This window comes from Balaenoptera ricei, chromosome 15 (assembly GCF_028023285.1).
Source record: "Balaenoptera ricei isolate mBalRic1 chromosome 15, mBalRic1.hap2, whole genome shotgun sequence".
Taxonomy (NCBI): Eukaryota; Metazoa; Chordata; class Mammalia; order Artiodactyla; family Balaenopteridae; genus Balaenoptera; species Balaenoptera ricei.
In genome coordinates, this window is record NC_082653.1 from 73,550,372 (window position 1) to 73,571,748 (window position 21,377).

General features: G+C 53.2%; 3 protein-coding genes across 5 annotated transcripts in view; 1 reads left to right on the forward strand and 2 right to left on the reverse strand.

Moving 5' to 3' along the window:
- The window catches only part of BCL7C (BAF chromatin remodeling complex subunit BCL7C), a 31,024-nt gene extending 24,310 nt beyond the window's left edge, over positions 1 to 6,714 (reverse strand). The window contains exons 1-6 of one of the 3 annotated variants that reach the window (XM_059897462.1): positions 6,389 to 6,701; positions 5,760 to 5,838; positions 5,317 to 5,440; positions 5,062 to 5,223; positions 3,519 to 3,604; positions 2,769 to 2,964 (exon numbers count right to left, since the gene is read on the reverse strand). In XM_059897462.1, the coding sequence (XP_059753445.1) occupies positions 2,839 to 2,964; positions 3,519 to 3,604; positions 5,062 to 5,223; positions 5,317 to 5,440; positions 5,760 to 5,838; positions 6,389 to 6,480 (669 nt within the window). In that variant the 5' untranslated portion in view covers positions 6,481 to 6,701 and the 3' untranslated portion in view covers positions 2,769 to 2,838. Of the gene's footprint in view, positions 1 to 2,768; positions 2,965 to 3,518; positions 3,605 to 5,061; positions 5,224 to 5,316; positions 5,441 to 5,759; positions 5,839 to 6,388 lie in introns of those variants that run through there. The other 2 variants (XM_059897463.1, XM_059897464.1) reach the window with 2 other exon arrangements.
- Positions 6,715 to 9,728: 3,014 nt separating this feature from the next.
- On the forward strand, positions 9,729 to 13,905 carry CTF1 (cardiotrophin 1). Its single transcript, XM_059897465.1, has 3 exons — positions 9,729 to 9,806; positions 10,989 to 11,107; positions 12,758 to 13,905. The coding sequence occupies exons 1-3, from the start codon at positions 9,782 to 9,784 to the stop codon at positions 13,220 to 13,222; spliced, it is 609 nt and encodes a 202-aa protein (XP_059753448.1). The 5' UTR covers positions 9,729 to 9,781; the 3' UTR covers positions 13,223 to 13,905.
- A 790-nt stretch (positions 13,906 to 14,695) lies between these two features.
- Positions 14,696 to 17,230, reverse strand: LOC132349898 (cardiotrophin-2; the record flags this gene model as incomplete). The annotated part of the gene is made up of 2 exons (XM_059898713.1): positions 14,696 to 15,154; positions 17,081 to 17,230. Coding segments are annotated over 2 exons (609 nt in total), but the record flags the coding sequence as incomplete, so codon positions are not given.
- Between the last annotated feature and the right edge of the window lie 4,147 nt (positions 17,231 to 21,377).

The window sequence follows — 21,377 nt, forward strand, 5'->3', positions numbered from 1 at the left end:
CAGGGTGACTCATGGGATGTTGACTCTGACTTCTGGGTGCTCCCATCTTAGCCAACTCCTGGGATTGTGGGCCATTTCTGGGGAATCCCAGAGGGGATGCTGGGAACAGGTTGGGAGGAGGGCTAGGCTGAGGATCTGTGGGACGTCCTGTGAAGGCATTTGGCTCTTTGAGCCTGGAGGTAGGGGGCAGAACTGGGAGGCAGAGACTTGGGAACCATTAATTCAAGGAGTAGGTGGGACCTAGCAGGGAGAGTGTTCATGAAAAGAGCTAGGCCAGAGCGAGAGATATTTAAGGGATCAGGAAAAGGAGAGAGTGACATAGGGGAAGAGAATAGCGGAGCACTGGAGGCTAGGGCCTGAGAACCAAGGGTGAAGAATTTCCAAAAAGAGAGTGTGGATGTGGGGAGGAGGCGGGGATGGCATGGCAAGGTGATGGTCAGGAATATGGCTATGGAAGAGGTGGTTTTTAAACCAGGTCACAGAGTAGGCTACAGAAAAGGTGAGGGCAGGCTTGGGCTAAGGGACAGCTGCCCGGGGACTGGGGCCTTGGGCCAGGAGAGGGATAGGAATGGGGAAGACTCAAACTTTAGCCTTTCAAGCCTACTCAGAAATGACTCTTCCTCCCCAGTCTCACTGGCAGGTGAGTCTCTGGCCTCTACCACTACCCCCTAATATCCTCATCTGTAAAATGGGGTAATAGGAAAAACAGCTGCCATTTGTTGAGCACTTACTATGTACCAAGCCAAGGACTCTCTCTCCATGTATTGCCTCATTTAATACTCACAATAATCTCACCAGGCTGATGTTACTATTATCCCCATTGTACAGATGAGAAAACTGAGGCACAGAGAGGTTAAGTCACTTGCTCAAGGTCACACAGTGAATGAATGGAGACGCTGAGATTCTAACCCAGAGCCTGAATTCTGGGCCTTAACACTGTACTACTAATCCATACAAAGCACTTTACATTTTACAGAGCACTCTCATTACCACATGAGGTGATTCAGGGGAATAATGAGATGACCCACACACCCTAGAAATGGCTGAGATTTTTACCACATGTGCTGAGGCTGAATAATGGCCCTCCAAAGATGTCCAGGCCCTATCCCCAGAACCCGTGAATATGTTACTTTACATGGCAAATAAGATTCTGCCGATGTGATGAAATTAACAATCTTGAGCTGGGAAGATTAGCCTAGATTATGCAGGTGGGTCCAATGTAATCACAAGAGTCTTTAATAGAGGGAGGCAGAAGAGTCAGAGAAGCAGATGTGACAATGGAAGCAGAGACAGAAAGGGAGTTTGGACGATGCTATGCTGCTGGATGTGAAGATGGAGGGAGGGGCCACAAGGGGTGCAGGTGGTCTGCAGAAGCTGGAAAAAGCAGGCAAACAGATTCTCCCCTACAGTCTCTGGAAGGAACCAGCCCTGCCGACATTTTTACTTTAACCCACTGAGAGTAATTTTGGACTTCTAACCTCCAGAATGCTAAAGTAATACATTTGCATTGTTTTAAGCCTCTAAAATTGTGGTAATTTGTTAGGCAGCAACAAGAAATGAATGTACCACATCACTGCACACCTGGCTCCCCTGGCCAGCCTGGCTCAAATATTACTACTGAAGCTGCTGTCAGGAAACACCCTGAATTTTTTTAAAAGTTCTTTAAAGTTTCAATTTGGTCTTCTCTGAACCTCAGTCTCTTCCTTTGTTAAAAATAAAAATAGGGTTAATACACCTGACTCTGACTCTCTTACAGGCACAGAGTGAAGGTACCCTTATATTATTTGAAGTTTCCCACAACCCACTGCAGCAGATGAGGCCTAGTTATTGTCCCCATTGCTCAGATGAACAAACTAAGGCTCAGAGAGGGGAAACAGCCAGCATAGGGCCACACAGCTAGTGAGTAACAGAGCCAGGACTTTCACCAGGACTTCTGACTTCAGATCTACCACACTGAGGTACATGTCTCAGAGTCAAGCTTGTGTGCCACCTACTTAGAGAAGCCTTCCTGGAGAACCTCAGCCCATTAATTCATTCATTCATTCACCAAACAATTGCTGTGACTGCTCTATGCCTAGTGTGCTGCTAGGCAAGGCTGGGACCAAGTTCTGCTCTCAGGAGCCCGCAGCCTAGTGGATGAGATAGACACACAAACCAACCATCCCCAAACAGCCTGATAAATGCTGAGACAAAGGGAAAGAAGCACACGGGGTTGTGGGAGCCCGAAGGGGGGAAACTCACTGAACCTGGGGAAGGCTTCCTGGAGAAGGTAGTGACTGAGCCGAAGACAAGCAAGATTCAACCAGAAGTGTGGGCAGGGGTTCCAGTGGAGGAATGGCCAAGCAGAGGCAGGGAGGAATGATGCTGTAGCTTCCTGACGGCAGGGAATGGGTTGGGTCATCCCAGGCCCCAAAGTCCCTCTGGGCTTCTGTGTTCCTGTGTGTGAATGGGAATCACGGGCCTAGCTGCCCAGAGCTTTGGTAATTGCTGGGCCCAGGGGAGGGCTGAGCAGGAAGAAAAGGGGTCCTGGGATTCCCAGAGCAGGAGGGCTGAAGGAAGGGTCAAAGGTAAGGGGGACAGGACAGGGTGGAGGGAGTGCTGGGGAGGCAGGGTCCTGGCTCAAACCCCTCTTCCATGTCTGACTCAGGGTGTGACTACAGGTAGGTCCTCTCAGAGCCTCAGTGACCCCATCTGAGAAATGGAGCGTGAGACAAAACTGTCTCCAAAGACCCTCCCCAGCCCTGACGGGGAAATGACATGACACAAAATTACAAAAGGGTCTTTATTTGTAAAAAGCCAAAGGGACCCCTGGGGCGACAGGACAGGCAGGCCGGCTTCTCAGGGGTCAGGGGCATTTGGGCAGATGCGCTTGAGTGGGGGGGCGCCCTCCGAGTCCTCTGTATCACCCTGGGCTGCCTCGGGGACAGGTGGCACTGGCTCAAAGACGGGGTAAGCTTCAGGGGCCTGGAGAGGAAGGGTGGACAGGCATGAGCTCCACCCAAACCCAGGAGTGCAGCCTCCTTGCCTATGCCTTCTCGAAAGCCTCCGCTCCACTCCCCTCCCGGACCCGGGAGTCTAGCCCAGGGCCAGGGCCCCAGGACGCAGATTAAGTAGGGCGCCGGAAACAACAACAACACCATTTGGGGGGAAGAAGTTGACATTTGATATTTCTCGAAAACGTATCACGGTAGTCCTTGTGGGAAAAGTCAGAAGTTTGTGGGGGACTTTCTTAAGCTAATTACATACTTAGGATTAAAAAAAAAAAAATACTTGGAGGTGCACCATGATCTTTTCAGGCCTTTAATGGTCTCAAATCAGCCCCAATCCAGCCTGCAGGATTTTGTTTCTAAAACACCCTTTTCTTTTCAGTCCCAAGAACCCAGCCTAATAGCCTTTAGCTGTGTCCACGGTCTACATTTCCCACCTGGACCTCGAGAGTGCAGCCCCCAAGGCTTTGGCTACCCCAGAGCCCCCATTCCCTCCAAGACCTGGTAGTCCGGCCTCCCGGCCGCTCTCACCTCAGCCTCCAGCAGTGCTGGAACAGGCTCCTCCTTGGTCAGCATTGGAGGCTCATCCGTGCCGCCTGCGGTTACGCCCCCAGGATCTGGAACATGAAATTAACAGGTGTTCCCTGAGCAGCTGCTCTGTGCCACAGCACAGACTGAGAGGGAAACATACCAGTCACAAAAGCCCGCGGGCTGTGGGAGCACTGAGGGGGGAGCCAGTCACCCAGCTGCAACCCAGGAAGAAAACACAGGAAGGACATTTAGGTGGGATCTTGACGGGTGAGTAGATTTGATCAGACAAATGGGGAGCTGGAGTACATTTCAGGCAGAGGGAACAGAAGCTTGGCAAGCCCAGATTCTGGGGTTGGACTGCCTGGGTTCGAATCCTGGCCCTGGGCAAGTGACTTAATTGCTCTAAGCCTGTTTTCCCCACCTGTAAAATGGAGATGATTACAGTAGTTACCACCTGAGACTGTTGTAAGAATTAAATGAGATAACACAGGAAAAGCCATTACTACAGTGCCCGGCACACAGTAAGTGCTCAATAAATGCTAATTATTGTTTTTATATTAGTAAAGGTACACAAGCGTGTGGTATGATCTAGACAACACAGAACATAGGCCCAAGCCATGGTGTTCTTGGAAGGGAACAATGAGGTCAGCAGGGGACAGTTCACGAAGGGCCTGGAGCGCCAGGCTGAGAAGTCAAAGGTCACAGGCAGCCATTGAAGGCTTTGAAGCAGGAAAATGACCTCGTCACCCTTGTGCTCTGGTAGCTGTGTGGGTCCAACTGGAAGAAAGGAGACCCAGGAGGAGGCTGAAGCTGGGTGCGGGTGAGAGAGATGACAGAGCCTGGGAAGGCAGACACATTGGGGAGGTGAATCTGACCAGATAGGGGATTGACTCTATGGGAAGAAAGAGGAGCTGAGGAGGACTCATACCCCAGATCCTGGCTCACTGGCTGTGTGAGCTTGGGCAACTTACTTAACCTCTCTGGGTTTCGGTTTCTCATGTGGGTTTCTTATGATCTAAATGGAGATCATAACCCTCACAGGGTTGTAGTAAGTATTAAATGAGATAAAACATGGAAAGTGCTTAGAAGGGTGCCTGGCACACAGAAAGATCTCAATAAGTATTAGCTGTTATTATCACTTATTATTAATCACTCTTACGATTATCTATTCCTTAGCAAATATTTATTGAGCACCTACTATGTGTTCCATGGTGTTCTGAGGATACAGCAGTGAACAAGATTGATATGGGCCCAACATTCAGGAAGCGACATGAGGTGGGAGTGGCAGAGAAAGATACTTAACTAGTAAAAAGCTAAATTTACATGAAAACCTCAGACAGTGCTAAGTTATCCACAGATGCTAAGAAGCCAGGGGAAGGAGACAGTTCCTAGAGGAAGGGCAGGGACTTTCCACAGGACTCAGGGAAGGCCTCCCAAGGAGGCAACACAGGAAGGGGAGCAGGTCGAGGGGTAAGCTGGTGGCTTTGACCTTGGAGAGGACAAGATTCAGAAGAGAGGGCTCCTGGGAGGCACCTGGTCCTACCTCTCTCCTGGCCCAGCTGTGGGGGCTGAGCATCCTCCGGGACCCCTTCCGGTGGTCCAGCAGGTGACACAGGGCGGCTGGGCTGGGGGGTGCCCCCAGGGCTGGGATCGGTGCCCTTTTGCAGGGAGCCTTCCGAATGGAAACTCTGGTTACTGTTCTCATCTGTGGGAGCAAAAGCCAAAAGGGTTGGGCCTGAGGCCTCCAGCCCCCTCCCTCAATCCCCACAGCCCCCCACATCTCAGCATCCCTACATACCATTGAGATCAAGCAGGATGAGAGGGCCACCCCCTCGGGGACTGGCACCCCTGCCCCTCCGCTCCCGGCCTCGGGATCTCTCTGCCCCGCCACCTGCCCTCCGTCGCTCCTGGGGGTTAGAGGGCTAAGGGTCAGAGTCAGCTTTCTAGTTAGCACTTGCAAAGCCCCCACTGTACAAATAAGGAAACTGAGGCACAGAGAAGCAGAAGGCCCTGCATGAGGGGACAGGTTGTGCACAGTGGGTTAGGTCTTGAACTGGGGTGGGGGGGAGCAGGGTCTGGTGTGGGGGGAGGGGGAAGAGGCGGAGTTGCTACTAATTGTTAACATCTGTCCGGGCTCCTGCATTTGAGGTCTGAGTGGGGACTGGAGGTGGAGGCCAGGGTGGGGAGGGGCTTGCCTGAGGCTGCACAGAGGAAGGGCCTGGTGTGGGAGAACTTGCTCACCTCCTCCTGGGGGTCCACCACTGGCACCCACTTGAAGATACGAAGGGAAGTGTCGCCCACAGTCACCCAGCGCTTCTCCCTGTGGGACAGTGGGGGGACTGGGTCAGAGAGGCCTGAGGAGAGAGCCACCCCAGGAGCTGGACACATCTGGGGATACCTGTAGAGGTGGTGGTGGTGCCGGAGGGAAGGGGCAGTTTTGCTAATGGGACATAGTTAGAGGGAGAAACCCTGCAGACCCGAGGGTATAGATAGGGGGTGCCTCTAGAGAGAGAGTGTGACTTGGGGTCACGGCTCTGCAGACCCCTGGGGTATATACATGGAGACCGCGACTATGGGCCCGGCTGGGGACCAAAGCAATGAAGATCACTCTGCATACTTGCGAAAGGAGTGTCAAAGCTTCAGGGGGCGGGGCATAAATGGGGGCTCCAGCCTCGGGAGGGCAGGGTTGGGGAACACGCTTTGTAGACCCCAGGGTGTAGCCAGGAGAAGGAAGATAGAGCCCTGCAGATCCAGGGCGCAGCTGGGAGGCACACCTAACACCTGGGGGCCACAGCTGGCGAAGGGGGTAGACGTATCTGGGGGAGGAGTGGCCCATCGTGTCCCGTCCCTGGCCCCGGGGCAGCGCTCACCATCTCCGGACCTTCTCGATGGTCGCCATCACCTTCTTGATGTCATCCTTGGCCCGGCTCCGGGTCTCGGCCCGCACGGTCCGGCCGGCCATGCTGGCGGGGCTGGGGCCGAGCGCGGCTGGGCCGCCTCCCGTCCGGCTGGCTCAGGCTCGGCGCCAGGCCGGGGCGCCGCTCTCTCGGCCTGTCGTCTCTCCGGGAGTTGGCCGCGCCCTCCCTCGCTCCCCAAGGCTTCCGCGAGTCCCCGCCCCGCTTCCTGCCGCCGCGCCCCGCCCCGGCCCGTCCCCGGAGCGGCCGGGCGGCGCGGGCGGCCAGAACCCAGGCCTGGAAGCCGGCCGACCCCGCCCCGACCGGGCCCGCCCCCTCGGGGCACCGGGACGAGCAGCGCCCCCTGCCCGCCGCCGAGAGGCAGGTTGGGGGCAGCTGGGCGACTGGACGCGCGCGGTGGGGCTGCGGCCGTGCGTTCAGACCACGTGGGCGCCAGGGGGCGCGAGAGGGTGTGTGTCCCGTGTGCTACCGCTGCGCGTGGGGGCGACCCTGGAACGGGGGGTGTGTGTGTGTGCGCGTGTGCATGTGCGTGGGTGTGTGTCCCCCTCGCCAGGCTATCTGGTTCTACACTGTTCAACTACCCATTCATTCAACAGTCTATTGACTGAGTGCCAGTTACGTACGTGCCAGACACTGCAAATATGACTGACTCTCCACCCACCAGAATGGCTAAAGTGAGAATGACGGACCTTACCAAGTGGAGGCGAAGAAGTAGAGCAACTGGATCCCTCATATTTCTGGGGGAGTGTAAATTGGTAGAGACACTTTGGAAAGCTGGCGGTTTTCTAGTGAAACTCTATGATCCAGCAGTTCCACTCCTAGGTCGTTAACACCCAACAGAAATGCGTGGGTATCAGAACCAAGGGGCCTGTACTGGAATGTTTATACCTCTATTCATAATAGCCTCAGACTGGAAACAACCCATCGACAGGGGAGTGCAAAATGATTGTAGCCTGTTCACACCATGGAGGACACAGCAAGGAGAGTGATGTCCTGCTACCCCCAACAACTGGGACAAGTCTCATGAAAGAAGTCAGATACAGCACTACACACTGTATGATTCCATTTATATAAAGTTCAAAGCAGGCAAAACCGGGCTTCCCTGGTGGCGCAGTGGTTAAGAATCCGCCTGTCAATTCAGGGGACACCGGTTCGAGCCCTGGTCGGGGAAGATCCCACATGCCGCGGAGCAACTGAGCCTGTGCACCACAACTGCTGAGCCTACGCTATAGAGCCCGAGAGCCACAACTACTCAAGCCTGTGCGCCTGGAGCCCGTGCTTCGAAACGGGAGAGGCCACCGCAATGAGAAGCCTGCACACCACAACAAAGAGTAGCCCCCGCTCACCGCAACTAAAGAAAGCCCGCGGCGCAGCAATGAAGACCAAACACAGCCAAAAATAAATAAATATATAAATTAAAAAAAAAAACACAGACGAAACCAATTAATGGTGTGAGAAATCAGAATAGTGGTCAGCCTTGGGACTGGGAGGAGCTCTAGGGGGCTCTAGGGGGCTCTAGGGGGCTCTGGGAACTGGTCATGTTCTGTTTCTTAATCTGGTGCTGGTTCCCAGGGCATATTTACTCTTGGAAAATTCGTCAGGCTGTACCCTTATGATGTGTGTACTTTTCTCTGTGTATATTTTACTTCAATGGAAAGTTTACTTAAAATGAGTGTGTCTTGGTTGATTTTGTTTGAGGCTGTGTTTGTCAGCAGATGCCACCTTCTAAATTTCTGTTGTTATGTGTGCGTGTGTTTCAAGGGTGTGGCTATTATGTCTGTGTGTTTTGGTGTTATTATGTTCAGAGGGGTTAAGGTATAGGAAGGTGGTTATGACAGCATTTCTGGATCCAAACTGCTGGGGTAAAATCCCAGCTCTTCTTGTCCAGTGACCTTGGACAAGTCACTTATTTCTAATTCCTCGGCTATAACATGGGAGTGAGTTAATACATGTATAACTTAGAACAGTGCCTTGCACATAGTAAATACCCAACAACAGTCTCTGTTAAAAAAATGTGTGATGGTGACTTCCCTGGTGGCGGAGTGGTTAAGAATCTGCCTGCCAATGCAGAGGACACGGGTTTGAGCCCTGGTCCGGGAAGCTCCCACATGCCGCGGAGCAACTAATACCATGCGCCACAACTACTGAGCCTGCGTTCTAGAGCCCACGTGCCGCAACTACTGAAGCCCGCGCGCCTAGAGCCTGTGCTCCGCAGCAAGAGAAGCCACCGCAATGAGAAGCCTGCACACCGCAACGAAGAGTAGCCCCTGCTCGCCGCAACTAGAGAAAGCCCATGCACAGCAACGAAGACCCAATGCAGCCCCCCCCCCAAAAAAAGTGTGTGATGGCCCCACCTGCTGTGCCCTCTGCCAGTTCATCTCTTTCTTCCTTTACTCTGGCAGTTGTCTGCACATGGCAATGTACTCACAGACACACAGGTCTCCTTCCCAGTTACTTCATTCACAAACCCCATAACAAGCTGTTGTCTATCGTTTCCCCATCAGACTGTGAGCTCCTCAGGGGGCTAGAGACCAAGAATGGATCATCTCTGGGTCCCAGAGCCCAGGAGAGTGTGGGTGCTTGGGAACCATTTGTGGGGATAAGTAAGTGTGTACAGACCGTTCAGCATTTGTCTGCATCAGGTTAGTGGGTTGACGTGTGGGTATGACTCCCTGTACCTGTCTCTTAAGCTTGTTCCTGTGTGAGAACCCTTCAGTAGATGCGGGTGTGTCAGAAGAGTTCTCTTACTGGGTCTGGTAAGGTGAGGTGAGGTGGCCCCCTAGTAGGTGTGACTGTGAAAGCAAGGGCAGAAGCCATCTGAGATAGGCCGGGAAGTGTATGTCCGGGCAGGTGTGGCCTAAGCCTGAGGGCCCCCACCTTGGCCTCTCACGCACCCCGCTCTCCCCTCCCCCAGCTAAGAGGAAGGGCAGCACATTCCTGTCCTGCCAGCTGCTCCCTCTCCACCACCCACCCCTCCCCAGCTTTCTCCGAAAAGCAGCCCGGGCGCCAAGCCTTCCCCCAGGTCGGAGCCTGAGCCTTCTCCTCCCATCTGACTCTGGGCTGTCTCCCAGGCCCCGGCAACCCAAGCCTGCAGGTCCCGAGTCCACCCTGCAGATAACCTGCCGCCTCCTTCCCGACTAGGCCGTGCATGCAGGGAGCTGAGCTCAGGGCCAAGGAATCCTGCCTGGGGCAGCGGAGGTGGGGTGGGAGGTGGGGTGGAAGGGGGTGGTAGATTGTTGGGGTCTGAGCCCTGATTGGCTACGGCCGGGCCACGCCCCTACCCTTTTCCCCTTTCTCCCCTTCTCGGTAGGGGGGCGTGGAGGCAACCGGGATCTGCCTGGGGCCAGCATGAGCCGGAGGGAGGGAAGTCTGGGTAAGGGGCTGAAGGGCCGGATCCCGAGCGCCGAGGGGAGCAGGGGTCAGAAGGGCTGGAAGCTGGGGTCTGGGCCCCTGCCACCCCTAGGTCCGGGAAGGGAGCGGCCTGAGCTGGGGAGAGCAGGGCCCCGGTGTCAGGTAACGAGCGGGTGAGTTGTGCGTGAGCTGTGGGAAGGGGCAAGCGCCGGAGTTTAGAGGAGGCCTGGGGCTGTGCCTTCAGGGACTTGGGCTCAGGAGGTAGATTACCGGTTCGAGTACACCCTAGGGGAGAATTGGGGTCGTGGCTGGGGCAGGACGCCGGGACCCTATCTGAGTACCGGGAAAGAATCAGAGCTGGGAGCCAGAGCGAGGGGTAAAGTTAGGGGCGGAAGTCTTTGGGCCACAGGGGCTGGTAAGTGACAACAGGAGACGAAAGTCGAGGCTGTTAAGGATAGGGACCCGCGGGGCAAACTCTAGCGAGGGGCGGGGCGGGAGTTGCCGGGCTAGGACTACATTCCCCAGCATGCCCTGGGCACGCGCGCTAGGCGTCTCGGGAAATGTATTCTTCCTCCTGGGGCACCACCCTCTAACTTGTGCTGGTTAAGGCCGGTTGCTGATTCACTGAAACTGTACGGTGCCCAGCCCACGGTTTTGCACAGAAGGACCATCAGGGAAGAAATGGCACTTCAGTATCCCAATCTGTAGAATGGACTTAAAGGCTTGTTTCAATTTTAAGTTCTGTGCTTCGATGATGCTGAATTCCACCAACAATCACTGAGGTACAGAGATAAGTGAGCCCTTCCCTCAAAGGGCTCCCAGGCTGAGGCAGATTCTCACAGATAAAAGAGACATTAAAAGAACCGCCTTGGAAGTATGAACAAATGGCCTTAAGTAGAAGGAAGAAGTGAATTTAAAGGAGGAGTGAATCTGGAGGCTGCACTGAGGAGGCACTATTTGAATTTGGCTTTAATAGGATTTCAACCATGATTTGGGGACAGGGAACACATTTCAGGGAGAACAACCGTTTGGCAAATGTCTGGTGCCCTATTTTCCCTCAGTTGGAATGGGACAGAGCCTGCCTGGCTTAAAAGGTGGAGAATTCAGAGTGGAGCTTCCGGGTTCAGGAAGAGCCAGCCTGGAAGAAGTGGTCAAGAAGAAAGGGGTTGGGGTGCCCTCATTCCTCCCCCCCTTTTCCCACCAGAGGACCCCCAGGCTGACTCCTCAATCTCACCCCTTCCCCACTTGGAGTCCAAGATCCAACAGACACACAGCCTTGCCCGCCTCCTCACCAAATATGCTGAGCAGCTGCTCCAGGAATATGTGAGTGGGGTTCAGGGTGTGGGTACCAGGGGCCTGGGGAATGGGGAAGTACATACAGATCAAGGGGTCCTTGACCACCCATTTTCTCAATCTCACTTCACAGTTGCAGAAATTGGGGCTCCCAAGAGGGGTCAGTAACGGGCCCCTGGCCACACAGCAAATTGGAGGAGGACACTGTCTGTGCCCCAAATGCCCCTCCATTAGCCTCAGCATGGAGGCTCCCTCCTTGGTACTTTAAGACAGAAGCAACCTGAGAGAGTGAAGAGAACTCTGGTCTGGGAGTCTGGAAACCTATGTTCTTAGGCTCTGTGTGATCTTGTCATCTCACCTCCATGAGCTTGGGACTCCCCAGGTGTAAAAGGAGGCAGTTAAGGGAATTCCTTGGAGGTCCAGTGATTAGGATTTGGGCACTTTCACTGCCAGAGCCTGCGTTCAATCCCTGGTCGGGGAACTAAGATCCTGGCAGGGCCAAAAAAAAAAAAAAAAAAAAGGAGGCAGTTGAATAAGATGAGCTGTGAACTCTTCTACCTGTGTTATGCAGAGAAGCCAAGAAGGGGTTTCAATCTAGGGGTAAAAATGCCATCCCAGGAGGACACTTTTACAGAGGAGAAGGATCTGCCAAAATCTTTGGTTGGCCAGAGGACACTGACAAAGGAACCTAGATAGTTCCCCAAATTACTCTGGTGTAGTGGAGGGAGGGTATAGTTTTGAATCAGATAGACTGTAGCCCTGCCAACTTGTTGTGACCATGGGCAGTACTGATAACATTAAATATAATAATTTAATAATTATGACAGCAATAGTAAGATAATAAAGCTAGCTTTGTAGTCCTACCAACTTTGGTTCAAATTCCAGCTTCTGCCCCTTCCTAGATGGATGACCTAGGATAAGTCAGTCCCAATATCCTCATTTACAAGACCATGATCATCATCATCACACCCATTTTTTGGAAGATTAGGAATAGTGTGTTTAAAGCAGCACAGTGCCTGAACCAGAAGCAAAATGTTAGGAAAGGATAAATGGTGTTGTTATAGCATCTTTACAAATTACAAATCACCTTTATCTTTTCATTTGTTCATTCACATGACAGTTATTCATTGAGCCCCTGGTTGTGTGTCAAGCAGGTGCAGAAGTGGGGAAGAATGGGGGGGAGGGAGTGAAACAAACTCGGTCCCTGCACTATCTTCTGTAATTCTCAAGAGGTCCGTGGTAGGAAGGCAGGGCAGGGAACTGTTCCCCCATCTTACAGAGGAGACCACTGAGGCTCAGAGAAGGAAACGGTTTTGCACCAAACGGCACAGCTAGTAAGTGGTGGAGACAGGATTTGAAGCTGGGTCTGTAAGATAGCATTAAGAAAAGAGCTAACATTTTTTGTGCCCTTCCAATGAGTCAGGACCTGCCTTAAGCATTTTAACAGGCTCATAACTACCTTATGAAGTTGATATGGTTATTATCTCCATTGAGGAAATGAGGAAACAAAGCAGTGGTGTAAAGCACACGGTGGTTTTTGTTGTTTTGTATTATCTCAAACACAGCCTCTCTGTTGGCAGGAGTGTGTCATTTACGAGATGGGGACACTGAGGACCCAGGAGAGGGGTGGAGGGCTGAGTTCCGGGTGGAGGAGCCGCCCTGACTGCCGCGTCTCCGCAGGTGCAGCACCAGGGAGACCCCTTCGGGCTGCCTGGCTTCTCGCCCCCGCGGCTGCCGGTGGCCGATCTGAGCGCCCCGGCCCCGGGCCACGCGGGCCTGCCGGTGCCCGAGCGCCTGCGGCTGGACGAGGCAGCGCTGGCCGCGCTGCCACCGCTGCTGGACGTCGTGCGCCGCCGCCAGGCCGAGCTGAACCCGCGCGCGCTGCGCCTGCTGCGGCGCCTGGAGGACGCGGCGCGCCAGGCGCGGGCCCTGGGCGCCGCCGTGGAGGCCGTACTGGCCGCGCTGGGCGCCGAGACCCGCGGGCCCCAACCGGAGCCTGCCGCCGCCGCCGTCGCCGCGGCCACTGCCACCGCGGGCGTCTTCCCGGCCAAGGTGCTGGGGCTCCGCGTGTGCGGCCTCTACCGCGAGTGGGTGAGCCGCACAGAGGCCGACCTAGGCCAGCTGGCGCCCGGGGGCCCGGCCTGAGAGCGGGGCGCGCGCCGCAGCTCGCGGTCCCCTCCTGGGCCGTCTCCGCCTCTCCATCCCTCTCCATCTCCAGCAGCGTCTCTGTGTTCTCCGACCGTCTCCATCTCTCTATTTGCTTTGTACGCTCTCGATCTCTTTTTCTCCCTGGGGCTTTCGTGTCTCCGTCTGTGACTTCCCATGTCTATCACTTCCTTGCTTTCCCCCTCTTTTTCTCCATCGCTTGGGCCTGCCTTGCTGGGGATCTCTGTCTCCGCTTCTCCCCATCTCTTGCCTCCTCTTGGCCCCATGTGAGCATGTGTACATCTGCACCTCATCTCAAGGAGGGGACACCTGGCACTCTGTTTCCCTCTGTCCTTCTCTCTCTCCTTTCCTGGCTAGGGACATGTCTGCTGACCCTGTGGTGGGTGGGCTCCTCCAGACAAATTTCAGCCACCTTCCCCCAGGGTCACTCCACCTGCTGCTCTCCCCCTCCCCCATCCCACCCTTTGCGGCCCTGCCCCCTCTGCCTTTGATGTCCTTTCCCTTCTTCCCCTCCCTCTGCCCTATCCCTGTACCTTCCCTTCCCCCCAAGTTAGGTCTACTGGAGAGAAAAAAAAATCACCCCTTAAAAAGAGTTTTATTTACGAGAATAAATTAATTTTTTGTAAATAAAATGTTTAAAAATAAAAAGAACATTAAAGTTACCAGTATATATAGTTGTTGAAAATGGGGAGACACCTTTAAGGAGAATAAGGTCCTTGGGTTACAAACTGGTTCCCCCAGACATCCGCAAAAGCCACAGTATAAATAGGAGATTCATGAGAGCCCCAGGCCAGGGATGCCATTTCTCAGCCCAGAACAGGAAGTGGATGTGTTCTGAGCAGGAAACAGATGTGACACGAGTCCTGAGTTTTTCAAGAATCGGATGTCCACTGAATAGGAAGTGAAGCCCCTTAAGATGGGAAGTTGGAACAGTGGCCAGAGTCAGAGAGGTAGACTAGGGGATGAAATGAGCTCCAGCAAAAAGGGAGGCCTAGTTGCTCAGAAAGTCCATATCTTCATACAGGAAGTGAGGTAGACGGAGACAAGAAGGCAGCCCCTGGGCCTCCCCAAAATTACAGGAGGGAGAAGGTCTCAGGGAGAGCCCAGGAAGGAGACCAACTGTACTGCCCCGTAGAATGGGAAGTGAAGCCACTTCAAAGAGATACTTTTTTCCACCCAGGAAGTGGGCAACCAGTACCACTGGACTGGTAATCCATAAAATGATATCCATAGAGTCCCACCCAGATCTGGAAGGGAGGCCATAGGACCTAGGCAGTCGCCCAGGCAGTGGCGACTTGAGGCCTGGTTACCAGGAAATTTTCCCAAATACATGGTACACAAGCCCTGTCTCCTAGACAAGATGCGTCTCCTTTCTAGCCAAGAAGCAAGGCAGAAAAGAGTCCGTTGTGAAAGGGGAAGTGTTGCAGCCTCTGACGGGAAGTCCCACCTCCTCTACCCAGGGTATTTGGCCTTGAGCAGAGCCAAGTCCCTCACAGCTCGGTCAGTCCAATGGCCATATTCCCGGGTTACTACATAACCTCGACATTTCCTCTCGAAGGCCGAGGCCCCGAAGGGGACAAGCCCAAGAGTGTCCTCTTCTGGCGGGATAGGCAGGCCCAGGGCAGTCATGATGGCAGCCATGTTGCCCAGCAGGCCTTGGGCCCTGAGTCTTGCAGCCCCGAGCTGAGCCAGAAGGATGGGACTGCCAGGGTTCAGGTCACTCTGGTCATCCCCCACGAGCTGGAGGTGCTGGGTCAAGGCCAGGAAGGCCCCCTGGGCACAGCTCAGACGCTCCCTGTCGTTCAGCGCATGCCAGGTCTTGAAGGAGACTGCGGCAGGAGGCAGGCTGCTGAGCTGGAGCTCTGGGGCTGAGAAGCCAGGATCACTAAAGGGGCTGCCTTGGCACTGGAGCTGCATGAGGGACAGAGACGGGAGTGAGGAGACCAAAAGGCTGCCCTGGGTCTCCCCTGACTTCACATCTGCCTTCCATGAGACTGGCATCTTCCCAGGGGGAGTCGCCATTCCCTGCCTCTCAGGGAGTTGGTGAAACGTTCTAGCACAGAGCCTGGGCTCTGTTAGGTTCTAATTTGGCCTCTTCCACGTACAAGTTGTGCAACTTTGAATCACAGCTTCAGTAATTCCCATGTGACACTATTATGGTGAAGATAAGTAATATATTGGGCTGGCCAGAAAGTTAGTTCGGTTAATGAATACGTTGTTCAATAAAGTTCTTGGTGAAAATGAAAGAGGTGTCTTTTATTTTTACTTAAAACTGAATGAACTAGTTGGCCAACACAATGTATAAAGCACTTAGCACAGCACCTGGCATACAATAAGGGCATTAATATCGTTCACGAACTATATATTTATATTAGTATCATGAACACTATGACTATGTTACTTATTGCAATATTTTCAATATAAATATATTATTGACAATGTATAATAGTTACAGCCCTATTTTCTTTTTATTCACAGCATTTAGTGGTTTATGTTTGTTCATTTTATTATAATCATTAATAAAAAATTATTAATATTATTAAATTTAGTTGAGTGCCTTCTCCATTAAAGTTCTCGCCTCCACAAACCTAGGCCCACAGAATTTTAATGCACACTGATAAATGCCCTAATTGATAGATCACCTGGTCCTACATCCCCATCTTACAAGTGGGGAAACTGAGGCTCAGGGTGCCCAAAGCTACCCAGGGTTTGGTGACAGATATGAGATTAGAAACTAGATTAAGTAACTTCACATGGACCTAGAATATAGCACAGCGGAAGAGTCACAAACCCCAGGGCCTCCAGGGGCCAGGCAGATCATGTCACTTGGGGAAGAGGGCAGGACTAAGACGGGGGTGGGGGTGGCAGGAGGCCAATAGGATCCCTGTGCCTGTTTTTGACAGGCACTCGTACTCAGAATCTGAACAAGCATTGGATGGCCTAAACAAAAACATCTGTGGGTCAGACCCAATCAGGAGGCTGCCAGTTTGAACTTCTAGACAGTTTTGTGACCTCAGGCAAATTATTCCCCCTCTCTAAAACTCAGTATTCCTTATCTGTAAAATGGGTTGTAAATCCACCTCTCAGAACTATTTGAGGAGTCAGTAAGATAATGAGGCTAGGGACTTCCCTGGTGGTGCAGTGGTTGAGAATCCGCCTGCCAGTGCCGGGGCCATGGGTTCAAGCCCTGGTCCAGGAAGATCCCACATGCCGTGGAGCAACTAAGCCCATGCACCACAACTACTGAGCCCACGTGCCACGACTACTGAAGCCCATGCGCCTAAAGCCCATGCTCCGCAGCAAGAGAAGCCACCACAATGAGAAGCCTGTGCACTGCAAAGAAGAGTAGCCCCCGCTCGCTGCAACTAGAGAAAGCCCGCACACAGCAACGAAGACCCAATGCAGCCAAAAATAAATAAATAAATAAATAAATAAATAAATAAATAAATAAATAAATTTATCAAAAAAAAAAGAAAAAAGAAAAGAAAGCACGGGGCATGAGGTAGTTGTGGAAAGAATCATGATCCCCTAAAGCCTTTCCCTCTATGTGCTTCCTTTGAATCTTCTAACAGTCCTGAGAGGTCAGCCAAGGCAGGAGCACCAGCCCATTTGGCAGATGAGGAAGCTAAGACTGGGAGAGAAGGAATGACTTGCCCAAGGTCAGCCAGCCATCAGTGACAATGTTCCCGGGGGTATGTCTCTAGGTGGCAGAGTCCCTATACCCTTGGACCCATGGAGGAGCCTTCTTCTGGCCTTGCTCTGCTTCCCCTACCCAGGGCTGGGCCAGGAGGGTGGCGCCCTTCTCCCCTCATTCCCTGCTCATGCCGTATCACTCACATAAGTCTGCAGCAGTGTTGAAGTATTCTTCTGCATGTAGAGTGCCAGGCTGTAGGCTTGACTGATGGGCTCAGCTGGGGAGATGGGGGCCCCCAGACCGAGGGGTGGCAGCAGCAGGGTCAGCAGGCAGAGGGGGGCTGGCAGGAGAAATCAGAGGTCAGTACCAAGTCCCCGGCCTCGCCTGCCAATTCATTCATTCATCATAACAACTCCTCAAATGGGTACAGCCCTTGTGGCCTGCAATGATCTTGTGTATCCAAGTCAGGGCAGAACCATCCTTTAAGCCCATTATTTCCAGCCCAAAATATTCCCCTGAACTCCAGACTCATGTATTCAACTTCCTGCTTGACATTTTCCCTTGGATATTAATAAGCTTCTCAAAGTCAAAATATCCAATGCTCAAAAAAAAAAATATCCAGTGCTCAGCTCAAGATGCCCTCTTCCCCTTCCTCTCCCAGTCTTCCCCACTCAAGGAAGAGCACATCCATTCTCCCGGGTGCTCAGGTCAAAACCATGGGGTCCTTTTAGACACCTCATTCTCTCCTTCTCTTATGTTCAACCCACAGTAAATCCTGTTGGCTCTGTCCTTAAAAGGTGGCCGAGAGGTCTGTTGTTTTTTTTTTTTCCAGCCACACTGTGCAGCCTGCGGGATCTCAGTTTCCCGACCAGGGATTGAACCTGGGCTATGGCAGTGAAAGCCTGAAATCCTAACCACTAGGCCACCAGGGAATTCCCTCGGTCTGTCTGTGTTGCTTGATCTGAGCACTTATGACAAGGATACCTTGACTTTGTGAAAATTCATTGAGCTATATACTTAGGACTTTTGCACATTTCCCTGTACGTATTCGTTATTTTCAATAAAAAAGTTTTAAAAGATGAAAAGAAGTATCTAGAATCGAACTACCTCTCTCTCTGCTGGTGTCTCTGTCTCCACCCTTGCCTCTCTCCGCCACCCTGCAACTCTCCAAGTCCAGCTAGATCCCTCCTCTGCCCAAACCTTCCCGTGGCTCCCACCTAACACAGTGAAAGCCAGAGTCCTCCGTGTGGGCTACAAGGCCTGGCCCCTCTTTTCTGCAGCACCCCCGTGCAGGCTTTGCCTTGCTGGGTCCTGCCATGACCACCCCACAAACCTACCCAAGGCTGCTCCTTCTGGTCCTTCAGGCCTCAACTCAAAAACCCCTCCGTCTCCCTGATGTGTAGTCTTCAGAGACTTCTGCTGTTTACAGATCCCTCATTTATTTATTTATCTACTTGCTTGTTGCTGTCTCTCCCCGTAGAATGCTGGCTCCAGGAAAGAAGAAACCTCACCTGCTTCATTCACTGCTGGTTCCCCAGCACCTAGCGCAGAGCTTGATAAATATATATATATTTTTAAATAAATTTATTCATTTTATTTATTTATCTTTGGCTGTGTTGGATCTTCATTGCTACGCGTGGGCTTTTTCTCTAGTTGCGGAGAGTGGGGGCTACTCTTCGTTGCGGTGTGCAGGCTTCTCATTGCGGTGGCTTCTCTTGTTGGGGAGCATGGGCTCTAGGCGTGTGGGCTTCAGTATTTGTGGCACGCGGGCTCTAGAGCGCAGGCTCAGTAGCTGTGGTGCACGGGCTCAGTTGCTCCACGGCATGTGGGATCTTCCCGGACCAGGGCTCGAACCCGTGTCCCCTGCATTGGCAGGCAGATTCTTAACCACTGTGACACCAAGGAAGCCCCCATAAATATTTTTTAAATGAATGGATGCTGCCGTGAACATCATTATCCCAGCCTCTTTGGGAACTGCTGGAAGTGGAAATATCTGGATTGGAGGGTGTATTTATTTTAAATTTGAGTAAATGCTGCCACATTGGCTTCTCAAGGGTCGGGCCAGTTGTTCCCACCAACAGTGTGAGGATCAGAGAAGAGGGCAATTCCCTAAGGTCACCAGCTATGATGGGGACGAGAGACAAACCAGGGTGGCCTCCTTGGCTTCCCTGTCTACATTCCTGAATTCCCAGAAATTCAGAACTTAAGGGAAGGCCTGAAGGTGAAGTCCCATTCATTCATTCATTCATTCAACCATCTTTTTGTCTGTTTCTTTACTGCTATGTCCCCAAATGCTTAGAATACTACCTAGTGCCTAACAGGCGCTTGGTAAATATTTCTTGAGTGAATGAATGAATGAATGACGAATGAAGTCCTCTGTGTTTAAGGATTTGGAGGTTCGCAGCAGATGTAAAATAGCCAGGCACCTGAGACAGATGGGCCAGAGGGCCGGGCGGTACCCCCTCCCGTCCTGGTCTCGGGACCTCAGCGCCCTCCCTCACTCACGCAGCAGATGATAGCTCATGCTCTCTCCTTGGCTCCTTCCTCTCTGCAGTCTCCGGGTGGTTCTGGGGCATCTTTCCTCCCGCCCTTCAGGTGGCTTTATACCTGGGGCTGAGCCCTAGGGCTGCCCACGAGGGAGGGAAGGAGTCACACCCTCAGAGTGGGAGGGCAGGTGCAGAAGCCCTGGGGGCAGGGAATAGGTAGGGAAGGGGACACTGAGGTGACACCCTCGTTCCCTACAGCCCCCAAACTCGACCTTAAACCCCGGTTGCTGGGAGAAAGGGGGCCAGGCGGGGAGGGGATTATCGGGGGACAAAGGGGCCGCCCTGCTTCCTGCTGCTCTGCACGTCCAGGGATCCAGTTTCCCGTGAGGAGGAGGCCCCCTGCTCCGCCCCACGGGGACCCAGGCATTGGGCCCTGGCTCCTGAGGAGTTTGGAAAAGGGACAGGAGGTTGACATGTCAGCAACAGCACCCACACCCAGGTGCACCCTTAGACACAGGAGCATGTGCACGTCTACACATGGGTTGGCAAGTGGGCACACACCAGACATGTGCACACACTTTCATACGTTTATTCAGTCAAGGATGTATTGACCCCAACTGTGTGCTTGTCCCTGTTCCGGATGCTGGGATAGAGCAGGGAGCAAGTCAGACACAAATCCCTTCCCTCATGGAGCTGACACTCTAGTGGACATGCCTACACCCATGTTATACCTCACACCCTGCCTGGGAGAGCCAAACACAGGACTGCGCATGCGTCCACACAGACGCCTATGAACACACAACCATACCTGGAGGCCCCACCAAAGGCACATGCTTGGAGCAGACACATATACACATGGCGTGTACACACACCATGGCCATGTGTGTGCACACATACACACGTGTGCAGCTGGAGGTCAGGAATCCTGAGATTTAGCCATGTCTCAGCCTCTGCTATCCTGGGAGATCTTGGGTCAGTGGCTGCCCTCTGCCCAGGTAAAGCACACAGGGACACACAGACATATACCTGAGGCCCTCCCCTCCCCCACCCCACCCACGCCTGGGGAAGCCTTGTGGCAGAGAGGGAGGGCAGAGAGACAGGTCCGGGGTTCTGGTCCTTCTCCAGAGCTTTCCCAGTCTCTCCATAAAGGAGATTCACCTCTCAGCCCCTGTCTACCAGCCGAGTCAGAAAATGGTGGGTCAGACCCCCACCCTGCTTCCATCCAGTTTCAGGGCTGAAATACTGCTCTACCTTTCTCCCCCATTGGGGCTGGTGTGGAGGGAGAAGGTCCATATGCTTCCTGCTAAGGCAGGAGCTACATCTGTTCATTCATTCACCCGTGTATACATTCAGTCAGCAGTTATCGATGGAGCCCCTGCTATGTGCTGGCACCGGGGTGAATAATAAGGGGCACACAGTCCAGTGGTCCCCTGACAATAAACATGTGAACTCATAAAAAAACAAAATTTCCTAAAGCTACAAGGTGCTGAGAGGAAGCCAAAACAGGTTGACGTGATTAGCTGGGGGTAGAGGAGACTTAGATAAGGAGCCTGAGGCCCAGAGAGGGGCAGCTACTTACCTGGAGTCACACAGCAAGGCCAGGACAGATTCTAGACACCTGCCCCCCAGCTTGGGACTGGATCTGGGGTATCCCCGATCGGAACCGTGAGCTGAAGGAGGGAAGAGGTTGAGGGAAAGATGGGCTCTGAGGTGGGGGATCCTAAATTGTGTCTCTGAGCCTGTGGGTTGCCAAGGCTGCCAGGCAGGGCCTGTATTGGGCAGGCGGTGATGTCAGGGGATTAGACTAGGCCCATTGAGTGGGTGCAGTGAGGCGTGGGCCAGGCCAGGTAGTGGAGGAAGAGGAGGAGGAAGAAAGAGGAGGAGGAGGGCAGGAGGGGAGGAGGGGAAGAGGGAGGCAGACACCCGATCTGGTGCTATGCACAGGTGGGCAGTGTACGTGGGGCCGAACCTCACCCTAGAGGGCAGGCTCACCCTCACCCAACCCCCCCACCTC

Excerpts from the sequence above, each read along its gene's own strand:
- CTF1 (XM_059897465.1), top strand. The coding sequence starts at position 9,782 with ATGAGCCGGAGGGAGGGAAGTCTGG. Across the intron at positions 9,807-10,988 it reads CCGGAGGGAGGGAAGTCTGG|AGGACCCCCAGGCTGACTCC; the intron begins GTAAGGGGCTGA and ends TTTTCCCACCAG. Across the intron at positions 11,108-12,757 it reads AGCAGCTGCTCCAGGAATAT|GTGCAGCACCAGGGAGACCC; the intron begins GTGAGTGGGGTT and ends GCGTCTCCGCAG.